We start from the raw sequence: 22416 nt of genomic DNA, 5'->3' as shown, positions 1-22416 counted from the left end.
GGGGGGGGGTGAATGCCATCAGAAAGCCGTTTTATAACCAGCACGAATATGCGTGTAGAAGCCGATGATGTGACTAACGGTTAACCCTGGTCGCCCTAACTTACCGGCACTATGCTAACTTTACACAACTTCTCAACACAGTGTAAGCATGAAAGAGCCGCAGGTTGCTGACCTCTGGCCCAGCCCTAGCCACGATATTGTGATGAGTGAAATGTTGAGCAGCGACATCATTATCCTTTTTTTTTTTTTGTACTTATTCTTATGTTAAGGACTGCAATGGAAATAACATGTTGTCCAACTAACTAGCTGAGAGTGCCTCCCAAGTGTCATAAACAGTTTAGAATGAAATCGTATATATCAACAGTACTATCAACAACCTAAAATGTATTGGTTGAGAACTGTCCAAGTGTGATGGCTGTTTGCATTGGTTGCCAAGTCTCCCATGTAGGAGTTAATGGGTCATGCTGCTGGGAGGTGGCGTATAAACAGAGTCCTGCGGATGTCGACAGCATCCCAACTTTGCGTTCGCGGTCACGTGACTCGGCTAGTCGGCTGACCGCTTCTGTCCGCGGATGAATCCTGCCGCTGTAGCGGTTACAGAGACTCTTCTCTACTGTACAATAGTGTGGTCAGGTTGTCAGATGCCCAGCACCCCTGATGTAAATTTTTAGGATCTGTCTGCTTTTCTCACATACAGCTTTATAAACAATCGTCCCTGGATTTCAAGGAAAAGAACAACTCCCCTGTCTGGATCCATCAGGATCACGAGTCTCTCAGTGGGTCGGTTCTGTGTGGGAATATAACAAGCGGGTCTGTCTGCACTAATTGTGCTCTCCGGTAGGAGACCGAGGCAAATAACTGCAGGCAGAGTCCTCCAATTACTTTTGCACACCAGTTCGAGCAAGCGAGGGATGCCGTAGAAGAATAAGGAGGCAGTGGAGAGGTTGTGGGGTGGAACCCAAGGGCGTTGGTGGTGATGTCACGTACGGAGGTCCTGTCGTGCTGCTGAGTCCACGATTTTTTTTTTTTTTTTTTTAATGTTCGGATTATGTTCAGAATGTTCTCACTGGATTCTGTAGCAATATCATTTCCAAATAGGTGGGATTAGAAACAGGCTGGAAAGGTTTTAAAGGACTTTTTTTGTATTATTATTATTTATTTTTTTGCTCCCTCCATGATTATGACCAAAAACAGAGTTGAGGATTTACATCTAACTTTTTACCAATTGTCTGATTACAATTCAGATGTATTTATATATTTTTCACTGAATACCTATCTTGTTTAATGCTGACAAATTAAAGATGGGAGAATTATTACGTGTTTAATACTGCAATTCTGCAAAACATAGAAATTGTGATTTTCGCTTTGCCTGGTGTAATACCACAATGTAATGTAGTTTTTTTCCCCTAAAACCCATCCTTTTGTATAAGTCTTGGTTTTATATGTACCATTGCGTACCACAGACAGTTTTTACCCTTTTATACTTTGATTATGTATTTTTCAGCTGGCTGAATTGGAAGAAATAGCATCAGGTTGTTTCATCTGTTTGTACCGGGGTGGAGGTCCACCCGTGGGATCCTATCAGATCCCCCACGCCCCTTTTTACTCAGCCTCTCCTCTGCAGTGATTATATCTTTGCGCTCCCCTACTCTTGTTCTGCTCTAAAGCCGCGCCTGCAGTTCCCACTAATTCTGTCCACCAGCGACCCTGCCCGTCTAGCCCATCACTCACTTCTGCCCTTTTCTCCTCTGCTCTCTCCACAGACCTCGGGAATGGAAGAGACTGTTTGGGAACAGTACACTGTGACACTACAGAGGGTGAGTGGCCTTTTGTCTGTCCTCCAAAGTTCACTGACAGGACAGTCAGTCCCTGTCCTCACGTCTCTCCTGGACAGCTGATCAGACTTGTGCAATCCAATGTCAGACAAGTTCTTTTTTTTTTTTTTTTTTTTTAAGTGCTCTGCCCTCCTTCTCGCTCTTGTTTGGAGTTGGGTTGTATGCACGGCGGGGGAGGCTGTGGAACATCTGAGTTTGGTGCCTGTGTTTATGGGTTGGTGCTTCGGTTGCTGGGGCAGCCCGCTCCTCAGTGCCGAAGGTGGGGGAGACAAATGGTCCCTGGTTGCCCCGACTTTGACTCCCTTTCCCTCCGTCCATCAGTCAGTGTCACGGATTTGTTTATTGGATGCGGACAGAACCAATTAGCATGTTAGCAATGACCAATTAACGTGAACCAATAAGCATCCACATAATATCCTGTTGATTAGATTATTATAGTTAAATGAGCACAAATTGAACTTTTGGATGTCAAAACAGGGCTTCTTTGCTGTAATGTCCAAAGGTTTGTTTGGAGGAAAAGGGTGTTGAATGGACCACGTCCCTCACCTTGAAAATAAATCTGAAAAGAGCAGCCCGAGCAGGCCCTCCCACAAATCGTACAGAAGCAGAGTGAAATGAAAGTTTTCACATCACTTACTTCACATCACCATTCTACTTCTATTCCATATATCAGTGCAGAAGACATTTCCTCTGCCGTTTCTTTCCCTGTTTGGTTAATGCAGATCTGTGTGTTCAGTACCCGTCATCCAGGCTTGAGAATAACACAAAGCAGACCTCAGCCTCCACACCTTCCCCTTCCCATCTGCCTGAGGTTTATCTAGCCACGCTTGCTGTCTGTGATTAGAAGACAGGAAGTCCACAGAGGTTTGCGATGAAAGTGGCAGTAGTCGTTTTTATGCTATCTGAAGATCTCAAAGAGCAGAAAACAGGAAGTCGGGCTGTTTATCCCGGAGAGCGCTGTGATGTCTTCGCTTCCTGCTTATCGGCTTCAAACTCCGCTCCTGACACCGTGCGCCCAGGACTGTACTGATCCTGACGCCAGATAGCAGCGTGTTCAGCAACGTCCCCGGGGAGAATATCTTGCCCGTGCTCCCGCCACTTGCGCATTCATGCAGCGTGGTGTCATTTTTCCAAGCCACGCAACCTTGAGTGCCGAACGCCCTGCTGGGCCGAGTCCCCGTGGTGCTCAGCGAATGAGTCCCGCGTGCAGCTTCCTCTGTCAGCTCCCATTAGCCGCTCTACGCTCTGACCGACACTGGAGCTCGACGCGTCTTCATTTGCATGGGCCCTGGTCGGCTAGCGCGCTTTAATGCGTGCATTACTCAGCACCCCAAGGCTGACCTTTCCCCGCCTCCTCTCGCTGTCTTTGAGATAATAACTCGCATCCAGTGGAGTGTTTCGCTCTGCAGGCCTGTGTTCTTTTGAAGCGTTCGTCATGTTTTTTCCCCCCATGTCTGATGCTTGGCAGGATTCTAAAATGGGCTTCGGGATTGCAGTGTCGGGGGGCCGCGACAATCCTAACGTGGGCAGCGGCGAGACGTCCATCATCGTCTCGGACGTGTTAAAAGGCGGCCCGGCCGACGGACTTCTATAGTACGTAGTTGTTGTTGTTGTTGTTATTCATTTTCATTTCAGCGTTGAGTGGCGTGACTCGGCTCTCTTGTGTCCACAGTGAAAACGACCGCGTCATTCAGGTCAACACCATGCCCATGGATAATGTGCCTCACTCCTTCGCTGTACAGCAGCTCCGAAAATGTGGGAAGGTGGCCAAGATTGTGAGTGTGTCTCGGCACTGGGCCGTGAATGAGGCTTTGTTTCCTGCCTTGTTTCTGAATGTGGTTACACAAGAGCCTGAAATGTATTCTGACGCTGTGTTCACTTTACTGAACACGCAGTGTTTATTCTTTATACTCTCCTGCATCTATAACATATGCGAATACCAAGGTATTTTCATTCCATGCCTTATAATGCATTTAAAAAACAGTAAAGGAGTATTCATTATTTTAATTAATATTATTTTCAGAGGTTAGCTACTTTTATTTTATTTTTGCGGAACAATTTTTCTGCACTACTACTACAAGTTGGATCTACTTCAATGTACAGCAATAGATTTAGCAAATTATCTTCAAAATTTAAATCGACACAGACGGTGAAGCGATCCCGCAAAGTGCCCGCCCAGGCCATCAAGCGGCCTCCGTCCCCCAGCCAGGACAGCAGGGTGTACAACACTTCCAGCTACTACCCCGACGACACCCGCAGCATCCACAGCGTGGGAGACACCGAGCCGGGCTGGCAGGGTGGCAACGGCGGCCCGGGCTACCCTCGATCCAGAGACCCTAGTCTGGAAAAGGGCCGCGGGGGGGGTTACCTGGACCCAGACTACGATCAGGGATACCGACGCGAACGAAGCAGAGGTACAAAAAAAATGTTTGTACTGATAAATCTATTTTTAAAAAGCATCTTGTTTCATTCGTTCAGGACTCAAATGTAAAAGTTCACTGGGTGTAGTTTTACTACTGCTTTTTCCACATTAGGATTGACACTGCAATCCCAAAGCCCATTTTAGAATCCTGTTGGATAAATGGTGTAAAATGTAAATGCACGATGTTGTAATAACCTTACTTAGGCAGGAGCATGGAGCGCTCGCCCAGCCCAGACAGAGGCTACCGGAGGGACGGCAGCAGAGGCCGCGCTCTGGAGCGCAGCTCCAGCCCCGAGCCACGGTACCAGCGCGAGCGCAGCCGAGGCCGCGGCACGAGTCCCGGAGGCGGGTCCGGATACGGCACGCGGAGATACGAGCCGCGGGACGAGAAGATTTCGAGGAGTTACAGCAGGGATAACCTGCACGAGCACTCGCCTTCTCCCAGCCACAGAAACAACCTTGAGCCTCTGGAGAAACCAGTCAGTGTGATGCTGGTGAAGAACCGGCCAACTGAAGGTAAGAGCCACTACACTCAAGGACACTAATGTCTTGCTGATCAGTCAAGCTGAAGCATAGTTGTTGATTATTCACTTCCCTCATAATCATAAATAGTGTTTATGGTTATATTAACAAGAGATTTTGGATGAACGTTTCAATTGAAAAGGGTTTGATTGTAAAGCATGTGACTCACATTCATCCCAAAATATCACATTGTCCCCATGTACTTTTCAGGAAAAGGAAAAAGTAGCGGACTGACTATGACAATTGGCTAGAGAACGGACAACTAAAATTATGAAATACTGAGAAAAATATTCAAATTATAGCTGACATAATGAAATAATACAGCCAGCCAATTTATGTATAGTCACATGCTACGTGGCTGTAATTTAGCCGATAATGTAGCCGATAGGATCTGTGCAAAGTTTTTTGCAGTTTCTAGACTCTCAGTAGGATCATTAAGTAAGAACAGTTTAGCATTGAGGCAATATTACCGCGTCTTTACCAGCGATGCTTCTGTCGTTTCCCCATAATTAGCAACTAAATGTGATGAATGGAACATTGGCCATTTAGGTTTCCAGACTTCTGCCGCCTACTTCGAATGGCGATTTTGATTTATTCATGGAGGCTTGGCCAAGCGAATGCTGAAGAATGCAGCTCCTCTTAATAGGCTGCTGCTGGGAAGAATTTCATTAAAGCTGCGCTTCACTCGTACATTTTGAATCAGGGAGTGTAGGGAGGGCTTGTAATCGTCCATCAGCCGCTGGGCTGGTTGTGTCCTCATCTGTCACCAAAGATCTGGCGTTCAGGTCAATAGCGTTCCACAATTCGAGTCAATGATTTGTGAGATGGCATCCTGAAATAGTCCGCCCTGGGGTGGGTGTGGGCTCTGTTCAAGGGCAATTCTGACTAACGCCAGTCACTGATTATTACATGTTTACAACGTTACGCCACTCCAGAGTACGGCCTCCGACTGGGCAGCCAGATCTTCATTAAGGAGATGACCAGCACTGGCCTGGCCGCACGCGACGGCAATCTGCAGGAAGGAGACATTATTCTGAAGGTAATTAAAAATGCAATAACAATCAACGAGGCTGTTTTGCAATACTACACATTCTAAATGGATTATGTCGTCTAGTCCACGTCATGTGCTTTTGTAACAAACCGTGATCTGAGGGTGGGCTCAGGTTTCCTTTTTTATCGAAATGAATAAAAGAATCTTTCACCTGATACTGTACACAATATTTTGGCCAATGGTCAGAAATGCACTTCATCGGTTCCAACCTTGACCAGTGATTGGCTGGTTTGGTTATGAAGGGTGGTCCAGTGGGAGCCAGTGGGAAAAGTTTCCGTCCTTCTGTGCCACTTTGAAACTCTCCCCCTCGCCCTCCTCATGCGGTTTTCGCGCCTATCCCGCACAGATTAACGGGACGGTCACGGAGAACCTGTCCCTGAGCGACGCGGGGAAGCTGATCGAGAAGTCGCGCGGTAAGCTGCAGCTGGTCGTCCAGAGAGACCGCAGACAGATCCTCATCCGTCTCCCAGCGCTGGTGGACAGCGACTCCGAGCCGGATGGTGAGTTATTGGGCGGCCCGCACCCAGTTCCGCGCGCCGTCAGTGTCAGTCCGTAAAATCGGAGGCAATGAACCAGACTCCCAGGGTGTTTGTGCTCAAGCATGATACTTGTAATTAAACTCAGATAACGATAATTGGCTGGAATGAATCAGATTAATGTCATCATGTGCATATTTGTCAAGCTTAGGTTTGAAATTAATTGCCCATAACTACACATGATATTGTGTGTTGTCAAGGATGCTTAAAGACCTATAGCCTTTAGTTTTCTGTGACTTCATTACATTATTCCATCATTTCCTTAAAAAAATCATATTAAGCCTTTATTAAAGTACAAATATCAGATGAAACACTGAAACAAAAACATATTTTTTGGTAGAAAATGTCAAATGTAACATGCAGAGGGGCGCAACAATTTAGATTTGACATGAAGAACCTTCCCTACCTACAAGAAATTCTATTTTTTTGTGTGTGTGTGTTCTTTCTTTACAGATAATATGTCATACTTTTAGCTGAAGGACTGCAGAGACACAGCAGAAAGTTTGGTTGCCCTTAATCTTTTTAAAGTGCCACAAATGTTCACCAGCCTTTTTTTCGTTTTTAAATTTTGCTAACCTCTTTTTAAAAATTCTCATCAATAAATAAACTATTTTATTCTGCACTATACTGTGTCATTCATTTAATTGGGTTGAATAACGCCAGTGGAAGAAATAAAATTTTTGCATTTTTTATGCATTTATATGTTCTTCTTTTCTTTCTGAGCTGTCATGTTGTTAAACATGTCATAAAAGGGCTTTTAATTCCAAATGCAGAGAAGGGAATGAAAGTCCATGGTTCTTCAGTAAGTACACTCTACGAAATCATTGTAATAACACACTAATGCATTAGTCATCACCCACACAAAGGGTTACTGTTTGGCAGATTAAATCCATGTGAAGAACCTTGCTGTGTGCAGGGGTTGAATAGCGCTGCTGGTGCTGGACCTCTGGTCAGGGACCTGAAGATCCTGATTTACATGAGCACTTTAGTTCATTTGTGGGGTGACTCGTTATCTGTCTGTCTAGTGGACTGAATGGGGATCAGATTGCACGCCTCATGATGCTAGCCTGGCAGAGGGATGGGTGTGACCCACGCTGCCCTGCCTACATTAAAGAATGTCAGAATATTGGATGTTCATCAAGCCTCCCAGATGTATAATCCAGGTGGTTTTAGTTGAGTTTACCATATTGCAATAATCTGTCCTGGCATCTTTCTCTCTCTCTTTCCGTTCGTCTTTTTATCTTCCGATCATAGAGTGTCCCAGGTTCAGTCTCTCTCTCTTTGTTTATTTGTGTGTCTGAGGCAAGTCAGGTTTAGCGCACAGGAAATGCTGTGTTGTATTTCAAGGTCAGGCAGAGTTCTTTTATTTATTTAATTCATTCATTCATTCATTCATTCATTTGTGGTTTCCTTGCCTACTTTGAACAGCCACATGACCTCAGATGCTCTAAAAAATTTTTTTTATTTAATTTAATTATTTGTCTATATTTACCCAATGGCTATTCCAGCACACCCTCTTCAGCTTCTCCACGCTGCAGATTTAACCCCTCACTCAAGAGGCGCTCAGCTCTCACGTGCCATTCCTGTAATCTGGAGTTTATTTTAGGCCGAAGAACATTCTTCGCTGACCTGCTGACCCCACCGCCAATCCGAGGATTTAATTTAATGCACCGGAAATGCATTTAAACTCGCCAGCGACCACAGTAACGGTCTCACAACCTCCTTCTCTCTTTATCTCTTACACATGTTGTCCCGTTTCATTGTTTTTGGGTGGACAATCTTCGCGCTATTGCAGTAGCTGGTCACAGATTTAAATTTTTTTGCATCCTGGTGTAATTAACCACAAGTAAATGAACTGTCCTGGAGAGAACGTCTGTCATCGTAGCACATAAAAAGCAGAAATTATATAAATTCATACTAGTGCATCTAATTGCTCATCTGATATGACTGATAAACTCCATAATTGTTCATTATTAATGTTATTTAATCATTTTCAAATCAATCAAATCATGCAAAAACATAAAACTGAAAAGTATAGTTTGAAATATTAACCTCATTTATACAGCCAAAGGGTTGAAGATGTTATATAATAAATATAGAATTATATAAATACATTATATATATAATATAATTCTTATATAATTTTTTTACATTTATTTGTTTGATTATTTCTAGTGATTTCCTGGCAAGTTATTTTATTTATATTAGATCTGAATGCATTGATTCTCCAATGGCAGGTGTTTACCAGGACAGTTTGCTTGAGCACCCTCTCTTCTTTTCAGTCTCTGTCTATTCCCGTCTGTCTGTTTCTTTTTCCACTGAAAGGCTGTCCTGTTTCTCTGGGCTGTCTTCCTGCCTGCCCCACGCCACTTTGTTCTGCCTCATTATAACTCACAGCTCCTAGTGTCTGATTCCTCACAACCCAATTTCAAAACCTGCATTCCACCCATGAAACGGCTGAGTTGATTTGTCAAGCTTGTCCAATGCATGTTGAAAACTCCCCTCCAGACAGCCAATAATCAAGCTGATCCAGACAAAGATGCAGATACCAAAATCCATCTGGTGGAGTGTTGTTATAACGGGGCAGATCCTGCTGATTTAACTGTGGTCATTGGCGCCTTACACAGAGGGTTCTGTGGTTCTTGGGACTTGGGACATCACGTTCTGGCATCTGGAGAACTGTCTTTTAGTTTTTTTCTTTGTTTTCTGTTTTCAGACATGTCAGAAATTGAATCGTACCATTCCTACTCTCCACAAGATGACCAGAGGTCACGACAGTCTGACCTCTCCTCTCATTCCTCCAATGAAATACCACGTGAAAACACCAGGTATATGAAAATTAACTGGGATAGAAGGGTTTCGCTGAATGATTCAAACCCTAGTCACATTTGCATCCCATGTACAGTACAGGCCAAACATCTGGACACACCTTCTCATTCAATTTCTTTATTTTCATGACCATTTACATTGGTAAATTCTCACTGAAGGCATCAAAACTATGAATGAACACATGTGGAGTTATGTACTTAACAAAAAGTGGAGACCTGGCCTCCACAGTCACCGGACCTGAACCCAATCGAGATGGTTTGGGGTGAGCTGGAGTGAAGGCAAAGGGGCCAACAAGTGCTAAACACCTCTGGGAACTCCTTCAGGACTGTTGGAAAACCATTTCAGGTGACGACCTCTTGAAGCTCATCGAGAGAATGCCAAGAGTGTGCAAAGCAGTAATCAGAGCAAAGAAACTAGAATATAAAACATGTTCTCAGTTATTTCACCTTTTTTTGTTAAGTACATAACTCCACATGTGTTCATTCATAGTTTTGATGCCTTCAGTGTAAATGGTCATGAAAATAAAGAAAACACATTGAATGAGAAGGTGTGTACAAACGTTTGGCCTGTACTGTAGTTGTTTAGTCTAATTATCACTTGAATAGAAAAAAGAAACATAATTTTAATGGGATAGACTAATTGCTGATAAAAATTTATGCAGATGTTCTGTTTATTCTATGCAACATTTATGTCCAGCTTTTTGGATATTTCTCCAACATTTGTAGGCTGTTTAAAATAACCTTAATATTTCAGTTAGATGTGCACCTTTCCCAGTAAAATTAATGGCAGAGAACAGGAGCATGTTACTTGGTAGTTAGGTATACTTTTGCTTTGCTCCCCTGATGACGAGCAAATAAATTCTTATCTTGCCTTCGTTTAGGAAAACCTGAAGGGAATTCCCAACACCATGTGCACAATTGACAAATTGTATTAATCATTCCAAATATTCCAGCCAAAGATATTTTTTCCCCACCAGATTAGCTGAACTCTGCTGTTCATTTCAGGGAGGAAACCCACAGCCGAGCTCCCAAGATGAGTGCAATGGCTTCACCATTCAGAGTCCCTGAACCCCTGACCCCACCCCAGGAGGAGATGGAGGAGATGCAGGTGGAGGAACCCCCAGGTGAGGAATTCATATGATTAATAGTTGTAAAGTGCTGCTTTCTATGGTTTCCTCAATGTTAATCTTGGCTTTTCATATAACAGCAGCTGTAATGACAACTCCAAAAATCCTGCTTAGGCCCAGCCCTGAGGATGAGGCTATGTACGGGTGAGTAAGCAAACATTTGTGATGGATGCTTCATATGTGCTTTTTGTGGGTGGTCTGTGGTCTCTGTACGCCAGTAGGACCACAGCAGTGTCCGTTTCTCAGCAAGTCTGTCAGGCATTTACTCTCCTCCCATATCCTTTCATTGTTCATGAGCCCTAGAAAGCAGTCTAACTCGACAGTTTTTTTTTTTTTTTTTACCTCCTCCTCCATCCTTACACACTTGCTTTATTTTCTTGTGCTCCCTCCCTCCTCTCTCTCTCTCTTTCCAGTGCAGTTAAAGTCTGCACCCTGCAGAGATGCAAATGCTCTGCCAGGCTCTTCAAACAGAACAATGACCAGATTCATTAAAACTAGTGTTGGCATAGGCTCCCAGCAGTCCAATGGTAGTAAATGAATGCTAGAGATGCAAAGTCACATGACTCACACATGCACACTTGATTTCTACTTTCATATTACAATTATTACAACTATGTCCCCTTTTTCATTTTAAGCTGAGAGGATCTTTAAGTGCCACTCTTTGCACCACTATAGCATAGTGTGGTGATATGGGTTATGTGAATGATACTGTGTAAATGTCTAACTAATCACAGTGCCTGTGCAGGCATTCATACAGAGCTTCAAACCGACCAAGCAGCACGTGCCTAGACTACATTCACAATGCACGGTGTTGTTGCAGCGGCTTTCAATGGATGATTCATTTTAGTGAGGTCATCATGTGTGACCTTGTACTTGTTACACGCTTTTGCACACAATGTGGATTTTAGATGAACATAGGATGCTTTATCAGTGTGGAATAAGCAGCACCAGCTATGCTACTGTCTCAGAAAGGCAACAGCATCAGCCATATGAATACACTGTCATTCTCTATCAGGGCAAACACAGTGATGGTGAACTTCCTGAAAGAAGACAGCGTGGGATTAAGGTTGGCGGGTGGGAACGATGTTGGCATCTTCATCGCCGGGGTGCAGGAGGGCAGTCCAGCGGAAAAGGAGGGACTACGTGTCGGAGACCAGATACTCAAGGTACTATTCCACAAATTTTAAATAAATTGTATAGAATTCCTCAACGGTGAAACTGTTGTTCACATAGTACATTGTATTTTCATCTGCAATGAAAAGGACTCAACTTTGCCAGTAGGGGGCACCTCTGTGTGAAGCATGCTCATTTTAAAAAAAAAATGCTCATTTTAAATTGAAATTGCTGTTCACCTGTTGGCCAATAGAGGCAGTATATCCAGCCCAGATCCCTGTTAGTTACGCTTGTGTGGACACAAGTGTAGGTTGTGGCACAAACAGTCCAGGAAGAAGAGGTTGTCCTCAGGCATGTTATTTAAAGGTCAACGGCCTTCTCCTTCACCATCGGCTCTTCATTAGCTGTCCTCATTATCTGCTGCCTGCTGCTCAAATTATCTGCTGTACTTGTTTAATCAAATTGGCTTTTTTTTTTTTTTTTTTTTTTTATACATAATTACTGGTTGCTTTTTTCCTGAAGCCACTACTCTTCTGTCGAGAGATAGTCAAGTTTCATAGAAGGTCAGGAGCCCTGAAAATGCTATAATAGACATAAAGCATAGGGCATGTTTGCTAATGTCACAGCATTTACAGTTTTAAACAAGAAAGGACCACCCAAAAGTGTTATTGTCATAATTTCTGTCAAACATCTGTTTCTGTCATTAACATGTTTTTAATAAATAAAATTTGGGAGAAGACAACGGTGCTCTCACACACCCACCTTCCTCCTCCTGGACAATTTAAACACGATCCAGTCAATTTGTCATATTATTTGTCAGGGGAAGGTAAATAAAATAAAATTACACAAAAATTGCACTGTCAAATTCGCTGCCTCCACTCAAACACATTAAGACTTGACTTTATTGGAATAACCAGGCTGAACCAGAAATAATGATCAATACTCTGTCCATTTGTAGTGAATAATTGCATGTTAGAAAGCATCCATATGAAGAATCTTAATTAATAATCTAGGGCAGTGGTGGCCTAGCCGTTAAGAAAGCGGCCCCATAATCAGAAGGTTGCCAGTTTGAATTACGATCTGTCGAGGTGCCACTGAGGTGCCACTGCGCAAAGCACCGTCCCCACACACCGCTCCCCGGGCACCTGTCATGGCTGCCCACTGCACACCAAGGGTGATTTTGTTTTGCAATGATATAGAGTTTTTAGATATTGTGTGTTTTACACGTGTAGTCACTGTGGTTTTTATTTTTGCACTATTTTGTGTCTGAAAGGTGAACAATGTTGACTTCCGGGGCATCGTAAGGGAGGAGGCCGTGTTGTTTCTGCTGGAGATCCCTAAAGGAGATGACGTGACCATCCTGGCACAGAACAAATCTGACGGTGACCACAACCCTTCTAGGTTTAGAATGAAAGAATAGGATAAAGCATTTATAGCCTGTTCTTTTCAGCTCTGATGAATTTTGAATAGATTGAATAAATGCGTTCAAGGTCAGAACTTGTAGGGCTTAAAACCTCTTTAACAGAAAATAAAAAAACATAAATAAAATCTTCTGCAACTCTAGTAGAGGATGCGCTTCTGAACGTTGGAGGAAAGATTGTGAAAAGATGCACATCTGTGCACTGCAAACATAGTAAAAGCTGATCTTTAGGCCACGCTGAATCAATATCTTTCGATTCGAAGCATCTCTTAGGTACTAGATAAGACGTGTAAGACATGTTTCTGTAAAATGTTCCAGAATTTGTAGGTTTTGGACTGTGGGCGTGCAGCATGGTGATGAATGAGAAGGGGAACTAATGTTAGCCTGCACTCCATTCCTCTCTTGTGTCCCAGTTTACGAAGACGTCCTGGTTTCTGGGCGGGGCGACTCCTTCTTCATCCGGACCCACTTTGAGTACGAGAAGGAGACCATGCAGAGCCTGGCCTTCTCCCGGGGGGAGGTGTTTAAGGTGGTGGACACACTGTACGATGGCAAGCTTGGCAACTGGCTGGCCATCCGAGTGGGCAAAGAGAAGCAGCTTCTGGAAAAAGGCATCATTCCCAACAAGAGCAGGTGAGTGGCTTCAGGATGTAACCCAGTTTTGTTACCCCAGTTCTGTGGCGGAGGGAAGCGGAAGATTGAAACATCCTTACTTTCTTTCAGGGCGGATCAGATGGCCAGTGTGCAGAACTCACAGCGGGTGGTTGGTACAGATCGGGCAGATTTCTGGCGCCTGCGTGGCCAGAGGACCGGGAGGAAGAAAGACCTGAGGAAGAGCAGAGAGGAGACGGGTAGTGGGGCGATCGGCACGCGCTTCCCTGCGTATGAGAGAGTGGTGCTGAGAGAGGGTGAGACACATGCACACACATTCACATTATCGTAAGAACTGTATATTATAAGGACCATGTGACATGTATTCTGCCACAATGCCCCAACTGCCTCAGATATAACTATGTAGACAGGTAAATGGTGCTGGGAGATGATAAAGGGAAAAAAGGGTCAAACGAAACCCAATGCCTTACACACACACACACAGATTTTTTTGTGTTTGATTTAGAGTTCTTCCTGATTACCATGCAGTATAATATTACAGTACATTTTAAATGAGCTTTCCTAACGTTCAGGTAGTTTGAGCAGTTTTCCTTTATTGGGTGGTGCTAAATAAGACTTAGCCCACAGGGGCACGTTCACCAGTGTCTCATCAAATACACACAGATCTTCAACGTTACAAAAAAAGTGAGTGGAGTAATATGTTGATGCTGGGCAGTGCATTTATTGTCAAAAACCCAGAACATGCCCTAATCCTAGTACCCTAGTCTAATTTAGCACCATTGTAAGTTTGTGGAGGGTTAACTTGTAGTGAGATGACCTTTGTCATCACCTGATAGCCTCTTCATTCCTCTGCAGCCGGGTTCAGGAGGCCTGTTGTGCTGTTTGGACCCATCGCAGATGCAGCCAATGAGAAACTGGCCTCTGAACTTCCAGATGAGTTTGTGATTGCCAGTGAGAGAAGTATTATTATTATTCTCGTTTTATAATACTGCAACTGATTCATTAAGTACATTCATTTTTTTACGGCTGTAGTTGTGGACATACAGGGAGAGAGCCTGCTGACATTGTTAACTTGCATTTTCAATCAGAAACGGAGCCCAAAGATGCTGGGTCAGAGAAGTCCTCGGGCGTGGTGCGACTCAACACCATCCGCCAGATAATCGAGCAGGTGACGCACTCTCTCACACACTGCAAGGCCAAATGCAACATCTGCATCCGGCTCTTTACTGATGTCCGCGGCCCTCTGCTCTGTCAAACCCAGGACAAACACGCCCTCCTTGACGTGACCCCCAAAGCAGTGGACACGTTGAACTACACGCAGTGGTACCCAATTGTGATCTTCTTCAACCCCGACAGCAAGCAGGGCATTAAGACCATGAGGCATCGGCTGGTTCCCAACTCCAGTCGCAGCGCCAGGAAATTGTATGACCAGGCGGCGAAGCTCAGGAAGTCCTGCTCGTACCTCTTCACTGGTCAGTTGCACTGCATTTTTTTTACATAGATGTCTGGTTTCTATATTCGCGTTTATATTTTGAGGAAGTGGTGGCCTAGGGTGGCGGTGGTGGCCCCCTAGTGGTAATCAGAAGTTTGCCGGTTTGAATCCTGATCCGCCGAGGTCCCACTGAGGTGCCACTGAGCAAAGCACCGTCCCCACACACTGCTCCCCGGGCGCCGGTCATGGCTGCCCACTGCTCACTCACTCAGGGTGATGGGTTAAAAGCAGAGGACACATTTTGTTGTGTCACCGTGTGCTGTGCTGCAGTGTATCACAATGACAATCATTTCATTTTCACTTTTTCCACATGATTTTTTTTTTAAATATTCTAATACATTCAAGAATATTGTACAGTTTACACCAAAGCAAAGCTGCATAGGGCTTCAGTTATAGAAGGTGGCCAGATTTATGTTAATCACAGCTGTATATCTGTGCAATGTCATGTTCATTTTTTCCATGTTGCTCTTGTGTTGTTTTTGGTATGAACCTTTTCCCCTCCCCCTATCTTAACAGCGGCTATCGAGTTGAACTCTGCCAACGACGCCTGGTACGGCAGTGTGAAAGACTCGATACGAGAGCAGCAGACCCAAGCGGTGTGGGTCTCGGAGGGGAAGGTAAATGGGGTTGGCACAGTCTGGCACACAAAAATACTGAAGCTATCATGTTTCTAATTTTCTTATTTTCCTACTTTTTAAAAATTAGAATGATCTTTAATGCATGCTAATAAGTGTTTCTGCCGCATTAGATGAATGTAGCTCTTCTTCTGCTCTTTGTTCTGCATGCTCTGCTGTTCATCTTCCTTTGGTGCTGGTCTACATCTTGGTTCTTTTTTGTTTTTGTTCTGGCTCCTCTCCGTACAAAGATCCATCATGTGTCTCTTTTAGCTGGAGGGGACAGAGGCGGATCTTGAGATCCCTGACGACCGCATGTCTTATTTGTCGGCCATGAGTGCCGACTACCTGAGCATGGACAGCCGGCTTGCCAGCGACTATGATGACACGGCCGACGAGGGTGGGGTTTATACAGATAACGAGCTTGAGGAGCTGCACAACCAATCGGTGTCCGCCATCAGCCGTTCCTCCGAGCCGGTCATGCCAGAGGAGGTCAGCGCCATACACACACACACCCATTATACACTCGACCACTGAGTACACACTGCCACTCAAACCACACATTGAGCCAGGCTAGAATAAAAACAAGTGCGACGTGTTATTTCCCAAAAGAACACTTCACAAAATGGAGCAGAAAATGGAGGAAGGAGGAATTGTTTTGTATCGCCACGGTTTTATACCACAACTTCAACTCAAGACGCTGAAAAAAAAGTTCTCTTTTCTTCAAAAGAAATAAAATGCATCCTGCGTTGGGCTTGGGTTGGATTCAGACATTTAAAAAGAAGCCTGTTTGCTTTAGGTCCAGATTGGTTAATATGCGTCTTGTATAGAATAGATATGGATCAAGTCCATGAAAAAACTATGAAAAATGTCACACAGAGACAAGTGCCACCATATGCAGTACACACTTTCTACATTACACAGAGAGAGCTGTTAAACTACACAAGACCATTAAAATCAAACCACTTGAACTTACATGGAATGGGGGGAGAGAAGAGAAACCAGGAAACTGCATCTGTCAGGTTATAAGGGAAACGGGTGGTTTTGGATACTGTAGATGTCAACAAGCACACTCATTTAAGTTAAGCATTTAATTACAGAGTCATACACACAATGACTGAAACACACCCAACTGCTCGCTAAGCACCAAATCCGTGCTATAAGATGGTTGCGGGTTGCCACGAGGGGAGCCGAATTCTGTTTTTCTCAGCCCTCTTCTCGCCGTCTTAAGCGAGTGATCCAGCAGTCGCTCCCTGAATCCAGTCCTGGCGTTCCGCCAGCTTCCTCTCATGGCGACAGACAGATTCTTGGCATGGGTGTGGCCAGATATTCCTGCTTGTTGACGCTCATGGGAGGTCAAGGCTGTTACACTCAGAAGATTATAGCTCAGTACCTCATGTGCTTAGATGATGTGGTTACTGGGGTTTTATTGGATTAAGTGATTGTTCCAAGCCATAAATGAAATAAAAATGATACATGTTCCCATTCATAAATTCAGTAAACCATACCACTACTCCACCACAACCATCAGAGCTGCTCCTACGAGGCCCAGCGGGACATTACTGAGAATTATCGCTGGACATTCTGGGTTACCTTACTGAAGAGGTTTTTGATTGATGAGTAAATACAGAATCTACTAAAACATGTTGTGGTGGCTGATGCGTTCACTTCGCGATGCAGAGCTTTCCACTATATAAATGATAGGGAAGGGAGCAACGAGCATTCAGAGAAAGGAACGGACAAGGGGAAGGGGCATTATTCTGGAAACTGATCTAATATGTTTAAATGTCAAATCTCTGATAAATCTATGTCAAATCTTTTTTTTTTTTTATCCCCACCCTATATATATATATATATACTCCCTACATATATAAATATGAATAAAAAGTGCTTTTCTGAGCCACTTGTACAAACCAGCCTACATCTAACCCTCGTATGTTGGCCAGATCCTGCGCAAGGCCAGCCCTGTGATCCGTGGCCGACTCAGGAGGATAGGGAGCAGGGAGATGCTGAATGAGCCCCGCCCCAGTCCCATGACAACCTTCCTGCCTGAGTCCCGCCCCACTCCTATGACCACTTTCCTGCCCGAGCCCCCCAAGGTGAGCCCTGTCTGCCCTCTGTTCCCTCCATCTGTACCTGCAATGCGTTTTCTCTCATTCCACACACACACTTCTGCACCATCAGCAGATTAGACACACTGATTCTTTGTTAAGCAACCCCATCTGCTTCACCAGCTGCACAGAGACGGCACTACAGTAGTTTAATGTATAATAACATTTTATACATATTTTAATAACATAAATAATATGTATAATAACATATCTGTAACACGCACACACACACATCATACTGACTAACAGCAACATAAATGCTCTAATGCTTTGCTGCTTGTTTTGATCGGGAAGAGCGGCATGTTGTGGAGAGATCACTTCCCTCGTGGCACTCATTGGGCCTGCTGCAGCTCAGCGGAATGTTCTGGTATTATTCTGTGTCCCCGACACTGTGGCCTGTGCTCTAGATGGCGTGACCGTTCTAGAAATTAGCAGTAGAAAGTGACTGTTGATAGCCGATACATTCGTCATGGAGAGCTGTAGATGGTTGGATGTAGGGCCAGGCAGTACTGTGTTCACGTCCAGCATTCTTTACCAATCAGCAGAAGGCCAGGAATGGAAACCAGAAGGACACTGACACTGGATTTCATGTTTGAGTTACGTTTCCTGTAGCCGTAAATGTGATGCCGTGTTTTTTCATTGAAATTTTTACAGGTGAAAACGCTTCCGCAGAGCCCAGTGCTTCGTGGCCCACACGACTCCAATCACGGCTACGAATCCCACTCCAGCAGCCCCACCAACAGCGACCACCCCCGCGGCCACGACTCGCCCGGAGGGAGCAAACCCCCACCGCCGCCCGTCGCACTGAAGCCTTCCTACACGTCCCGCCTCACCCAGCCCACAAGGGACCATGCGCAGCTGGAGAAGAGCCCTGAAGACCCTTCTCAGAAGTCCTTCCTGGGGAAGGTGAGGGCATTCGAGAAGATGGACCACTTCGCTCGGACCCAGAGGATGCTGGAGCTGCAGGAGGCCCAGAACGCTCGGGTGAGAGCCTATTCCGTTAAGAATTCTAAACATTCCATCTTGTGAATATAGAAACGTGTCATTATTTATTTTTATTTAAAACCTGATATTATACAAAGCAGTATTTTCATCTAAATCCAGACACTCCAAAGCAGTGCTTTTTTTTTATATTTGATGTATTGGGCATTTTCAATGACTACAAAAAGTGAATTATTTAATGCCATTTCAGCTGGAAATCGCTCAGAAGCATCCTGACATCTATGCCGTTCCGCTGAAGTCCCAGAAGCTGGACCACAGTCGGCCGCAGCCCATTGGGTAAGCATCAGAGAGATGGAGGGCTGTCTGACTCTCGTTGTGAGCACTGAAAACACTTCAGAGGTTATTCGGCATCGGCGCGGTCTGACTGGGGCGCCGTGTGTTCAGTTCCAGCTCTCGACCCGAGCCGCAGGCCACGCCTTCCAAGCTGCCGTACGCAGACAGCCGGCCGCAGCGCCCCAGCGAGGACGCGCAGGAGGGCTATCGCGGGCAGCCGGCCAGCCAGACGGGTCAAGGTTACTACATCGACACTCAGCAGTACCAGGACACCGAGCTGTAGAGAGATGGCATAAAACTCGGCAAACACCATTCCACCGAGGCCTCGGCGCCTCACGACAAACTGCTGCTGACCTGGAAGCCCTCTTCTTTCAAAGTCTTTTTTTTTTTTTTTTTTCTGCTTCAAAGAAGTCAAACTCTGTCCTTGTGGATAGGCTCTCATCCTTTTTCTGTCATTTTCTTTGCATTTGCTGTTGGTTTAATGTGTGTTTTCTGTTTGAGTATCCAGGAAACACCCTTTCTTGCCTATGCAAAACAGTTCAGTTTGTGCCGAACGACTGAGATCTCTTTGCCACGACTCCTTCATTCCATGAATACCTTAAGCCTGATGCGTATAACTGTTGTATAAAACAGCTGTATAAAATAACTTTTGTTATACTTTGTTTTTTGTAAGTTCGCTTTTTTGAAAGGTCACACGTTGAAACTTTGTTCCTCCCGTCATGGTCATGTGAGCATGAGTGGTTTTAAAATCATTACACTGGATTTTCTGTTATGGTTTGTTGAAGTGCCTTTTACTTTTTAAACAACATGGAGGTGCGGCCCTCCGAACTAAACACTGCTGCTCACAACGAAGCTCCAAGGGAAAACAGGGAACAGACGACACCAAAACCTTAATGCTGTTGACATGCTTGTCCTTCCGTCACATGTCCAGAACCCACATCAGAGTTTGAGTGTTGCTATATGTTGAATTGTTTTCTTCTTGACATTCTTGCAGGCCCATAGCTTTTTCTTTTTCTTTTTTTTTTACATTTATAACATGCTTTATTGTATGTTGGTCTGCTGTATCTCCATATTGGTTTAAAGTGCTTTTAAGGTTTGTTTTATTCTGAGTGCTTCCACTAGATGTGGATATCTCACAGTGAGAGAATGAAGACGGAACCGTTCTGTTTGTGGATTTTCACCTTATAAACACCAAATAAAATATATTGTCTTCACCTTCAATTTGAGTTGAAATCTATTCACATATTATGGAATAGGACTACTTGTCTTAGGTCTGCATCCCATTACTATAGATTTTGTATAGCTTCCGTTTTTGTAAATGTAAAGTTTAAATTAATTGGTTCATATCAGGCCTTAACATTCTACACAATCTGTGTACTTGGAGGACTTTCCTCAGCACCATTCCGAATGGAATAATCAAGGCCAGCTCAAATAAAATGGAAGCATTTCAGTCATGATTCATGATCAAATTTCTGTTAAAATCAAACCTTCCGCTTAGGAAGCAACACTGATTGACAATGCTGTTGTGCAAATGGAATAGACAATAAATGGAAACTATAGGCAATTAGCAAGACATCCCCAATAAAGGCGTGGTTTTGCATGTGGTGACCACAGACCTCTTCTCAGGTCCTATTCTTTCTGGCTGATGTTTTGGTCATGCTGCCGGTGCTTTCACTCTAGTGGTAGCCTGAGACAGAGTCAACAACCCACACAAGTGGCTCAGGTAGTGCAGCTCATCCAGGATGGCACATCAATGCGTGCTGTGGCAAGAAGGTTTGCTGTGTCGGTCAGCATAGTGTCCAGTGCATGGAGGTGCTACCAGGAGACAGGCCAGTACATCAGGAGACATGGAGGAGGGCAACAACCCAGCAGCAGGACAGCTACCTCCGCATTTGTACAAGGAGGAACAGGAGGAACACTGCAAGAGGCATGCAATACGACCTCCAGCAGACCACAAATGTGCTTACACGGTCAGAAACAGACTCCATGAGGGTGGTATGAGGGCCCGACGTCCACAGGTACGGGTTGTGTTTACAGTGGCCACACACACTACTGAGCCTCATTTCGATGACATCACCAAGTTGGATCATCCTGTAGTGTGTTTTTCCACTTTAATTTTGAGTGTGACTCCAAATCCAGATCTCCATGGGTTGATACATTTGATTTCCATCAATAGTTTTCGTGTGATTTTGTGGTCAGCACATTGAACTATTTTATTCCAGGTTAAAGGGGGTCCGTTGTCAATACCAAGATTATTGGTCCTGCTTCTGTGCTCCCTTCTCGGCAGACGTGCATCAAGATGCAGCGACGTTAACAGCACACTTAACAAAATGTATAATCAATTACAGCCATTAAAGAATAACTTTTTGTTTTCTTTATACCTCTCATTAACAAGGTCATTTTGCGTCACTGACTAGATGGGTCCGTAGTTTGGGTTTCAGGTGACCTTCTGTAATTGTTGTTTGGGAAATGGAAACTTCATTTTGTCTGAACACAACCGAACCTTCCTGGAGCTCCGGTTTTCCAGGCAGAAGCTAAAAAATTTCCAGCCTGCAGGTCGGAATTCCGATGTGAACATGGGCGAAACCAGCCACAACAGAGGCTGTCGGCTGGCTGTGGCGTATTTTAATGAGAGGATGTTTGGTGTGAAAACAAAAACCTATGCAGCGTCTGTAGCTGTGGGGCAATAAAACCCACACCAGGAGGGAAGCTTTATTTTAAACGTGAGGGTTAAAAAGGTCGATTCCTTGTGTGCCTGATTGGTCGGTGTTGGTCACACACACCATTTTAAAAGGTGCGTTGAGTATTAAACGTCTCAGCACACCTCGAAACCTGCAAGAAAAAAAAAACAATCAAACTTGTGCAAAATATGGTGAATGTGGCTGCGTGAGGAGCGTATTGTGCAACTGGCAGGTCCCACTTCTGACAGATAATCCTGTTTAAGGGGCAGTGGTGGCCTAGCGCTTAAGAAAGCGCCCCCGTAATCGAAAGGTTGCTGGTTCGAATCCCGATCCGCTGAGGTGCCACTGAGCATACACTGCTCCCGGCCGCCAGTCATGGCTGCCCACTGCTCACCAAGGGTGATGGTTAAATGCAGAGGACACATTTCACTGTGTGACCATGTGCTGTGCTGCAGTGTATCACAATGACAATCACTTCACTTTATTTATTAGGTCCTCAGTTGTCCTGAATATTGGCCAGTGTGCTAAATATGACGTGACTGTGACAGATAATAAAAAATATAGAACCGCAACGTTCCCCAGATCCAGATGTCCGTTCACCACGTAAACCAACTGGCGTTGTTCCCTCATCAAAACTTTTATTTGTGTCCACAGGCGTGTTAAGGACCGGAGAGTCGGGCCACTGTGATGGACCCAAATGGTCTCGGCGGGCTCTTCTCGGGGTTCTCATGGCCCGTCCCTCAGAGTCGTCCTTCCACGCTTAGAGTCTTGGCATCG

At 44.7% G+C, this 22416-nt stretch overlaps 1 protein-coding gene across 13 annotated transcripts in view; it reads left to right on the top strand.

Moving 5' to 3' along the window:
• The window catches only part of tjp2b (tight junction protein 2b (zona occludens 2)), a 57577-nt gene extending 37398 nt beyond the window's left edge, over positions 1–20179 (top strand). For 12 of the 13 annotated variants that reach the window (XM_028995058.1, XM_028995057.1, XM_028995059.1 and 9 more), the window contains 23 exons: positions 1764–1817; positions 3304–3428; positions 3508–3610; positions 3982–4249; positions 4462–4773; positions 5715–5818; positions 6177–6330; positions 9083–9194; positions 10200–10318; positions 10402–10465; positions 11337–11487; positions 12708–12816; positions 13268–13487; positions 13578–13762; positions 14322–14417; positions 14555–14634; positions 14728–14938; positions 15475–15575; positions 15846–16064; positions 17519–17671; positions 18338–18667; positions 18876–18961; positions 19070–20179. In XM_028995058.1, the coding sequence (XP_028850891.1) occupies positions 1773–1817; positions 3304–3428; positions 3508–3610; positions 3982–4249; positions 4462–4773; positions 5715–5818; positions 6177–6330; positions 9083–9194; positions 10200–10318; positions 10402–10465; positions 11337–11487; positions 12708–12816; positions 13268–13487; positions 13578–13762; positions 14322–14417; positions 14555–14634; positions 14728–14938; positions 15475–15575; positions 15846–16064; positions 17519–17671; positions 18338–18667; positions 18876–18961; positions 19070–19241 (3519 nt within the window). In that variant the 5' untranslated portion in view covers positions 1764–1772 and the 3' untranslated portion in view covers positions 19242–20179. The remainder of the gene's footprint in view (positions 1–1763; positions 1818–3303; positions 3429–3507; positions 3611–3981; positions 4250–4461; positions 4774–5714; positions 5819–6176; positions 6331–9082; positions 9195–10199; positions 10319–10401; positions 10466–11336; positions 11488–12707; positions 12817–13267; positions 13488–13577; positions 13763–14321; positions 14418–14554; positions 14635–14727; positions 14939–15474; positions 15576–15845; positions 16065–17518; positions 17672–18337; positions 18668–18875; positions 18962–19069) is intronic. The other variant, XM_028995052.1, reaches the window with a different exon arrangement.
• The last annotated feature ends 2237 nt before the right edge of the window (positions 20180–22416 follow it).

Source organism: Denticeps clupeoides, chromosome 11, assembly GCF_900700375.1.
Source record: "Denticeps clupeoides chromosome 11, fDenClu1.1, whole genome shotgun sequence".
NCBI classification, from domain to species: domain Eukaryota; kingdom Metazoa; phylum Chordata; class Actinopteri; order Clupeiformes; family Denticipitidae; genus Denticeps; species Denticeps clupeoides.
The sequence above is the reverse complement of the archived record's forward strand: the minus strand, read 5'-3'. Positions and strand labels throughout refer to the sequence as shown.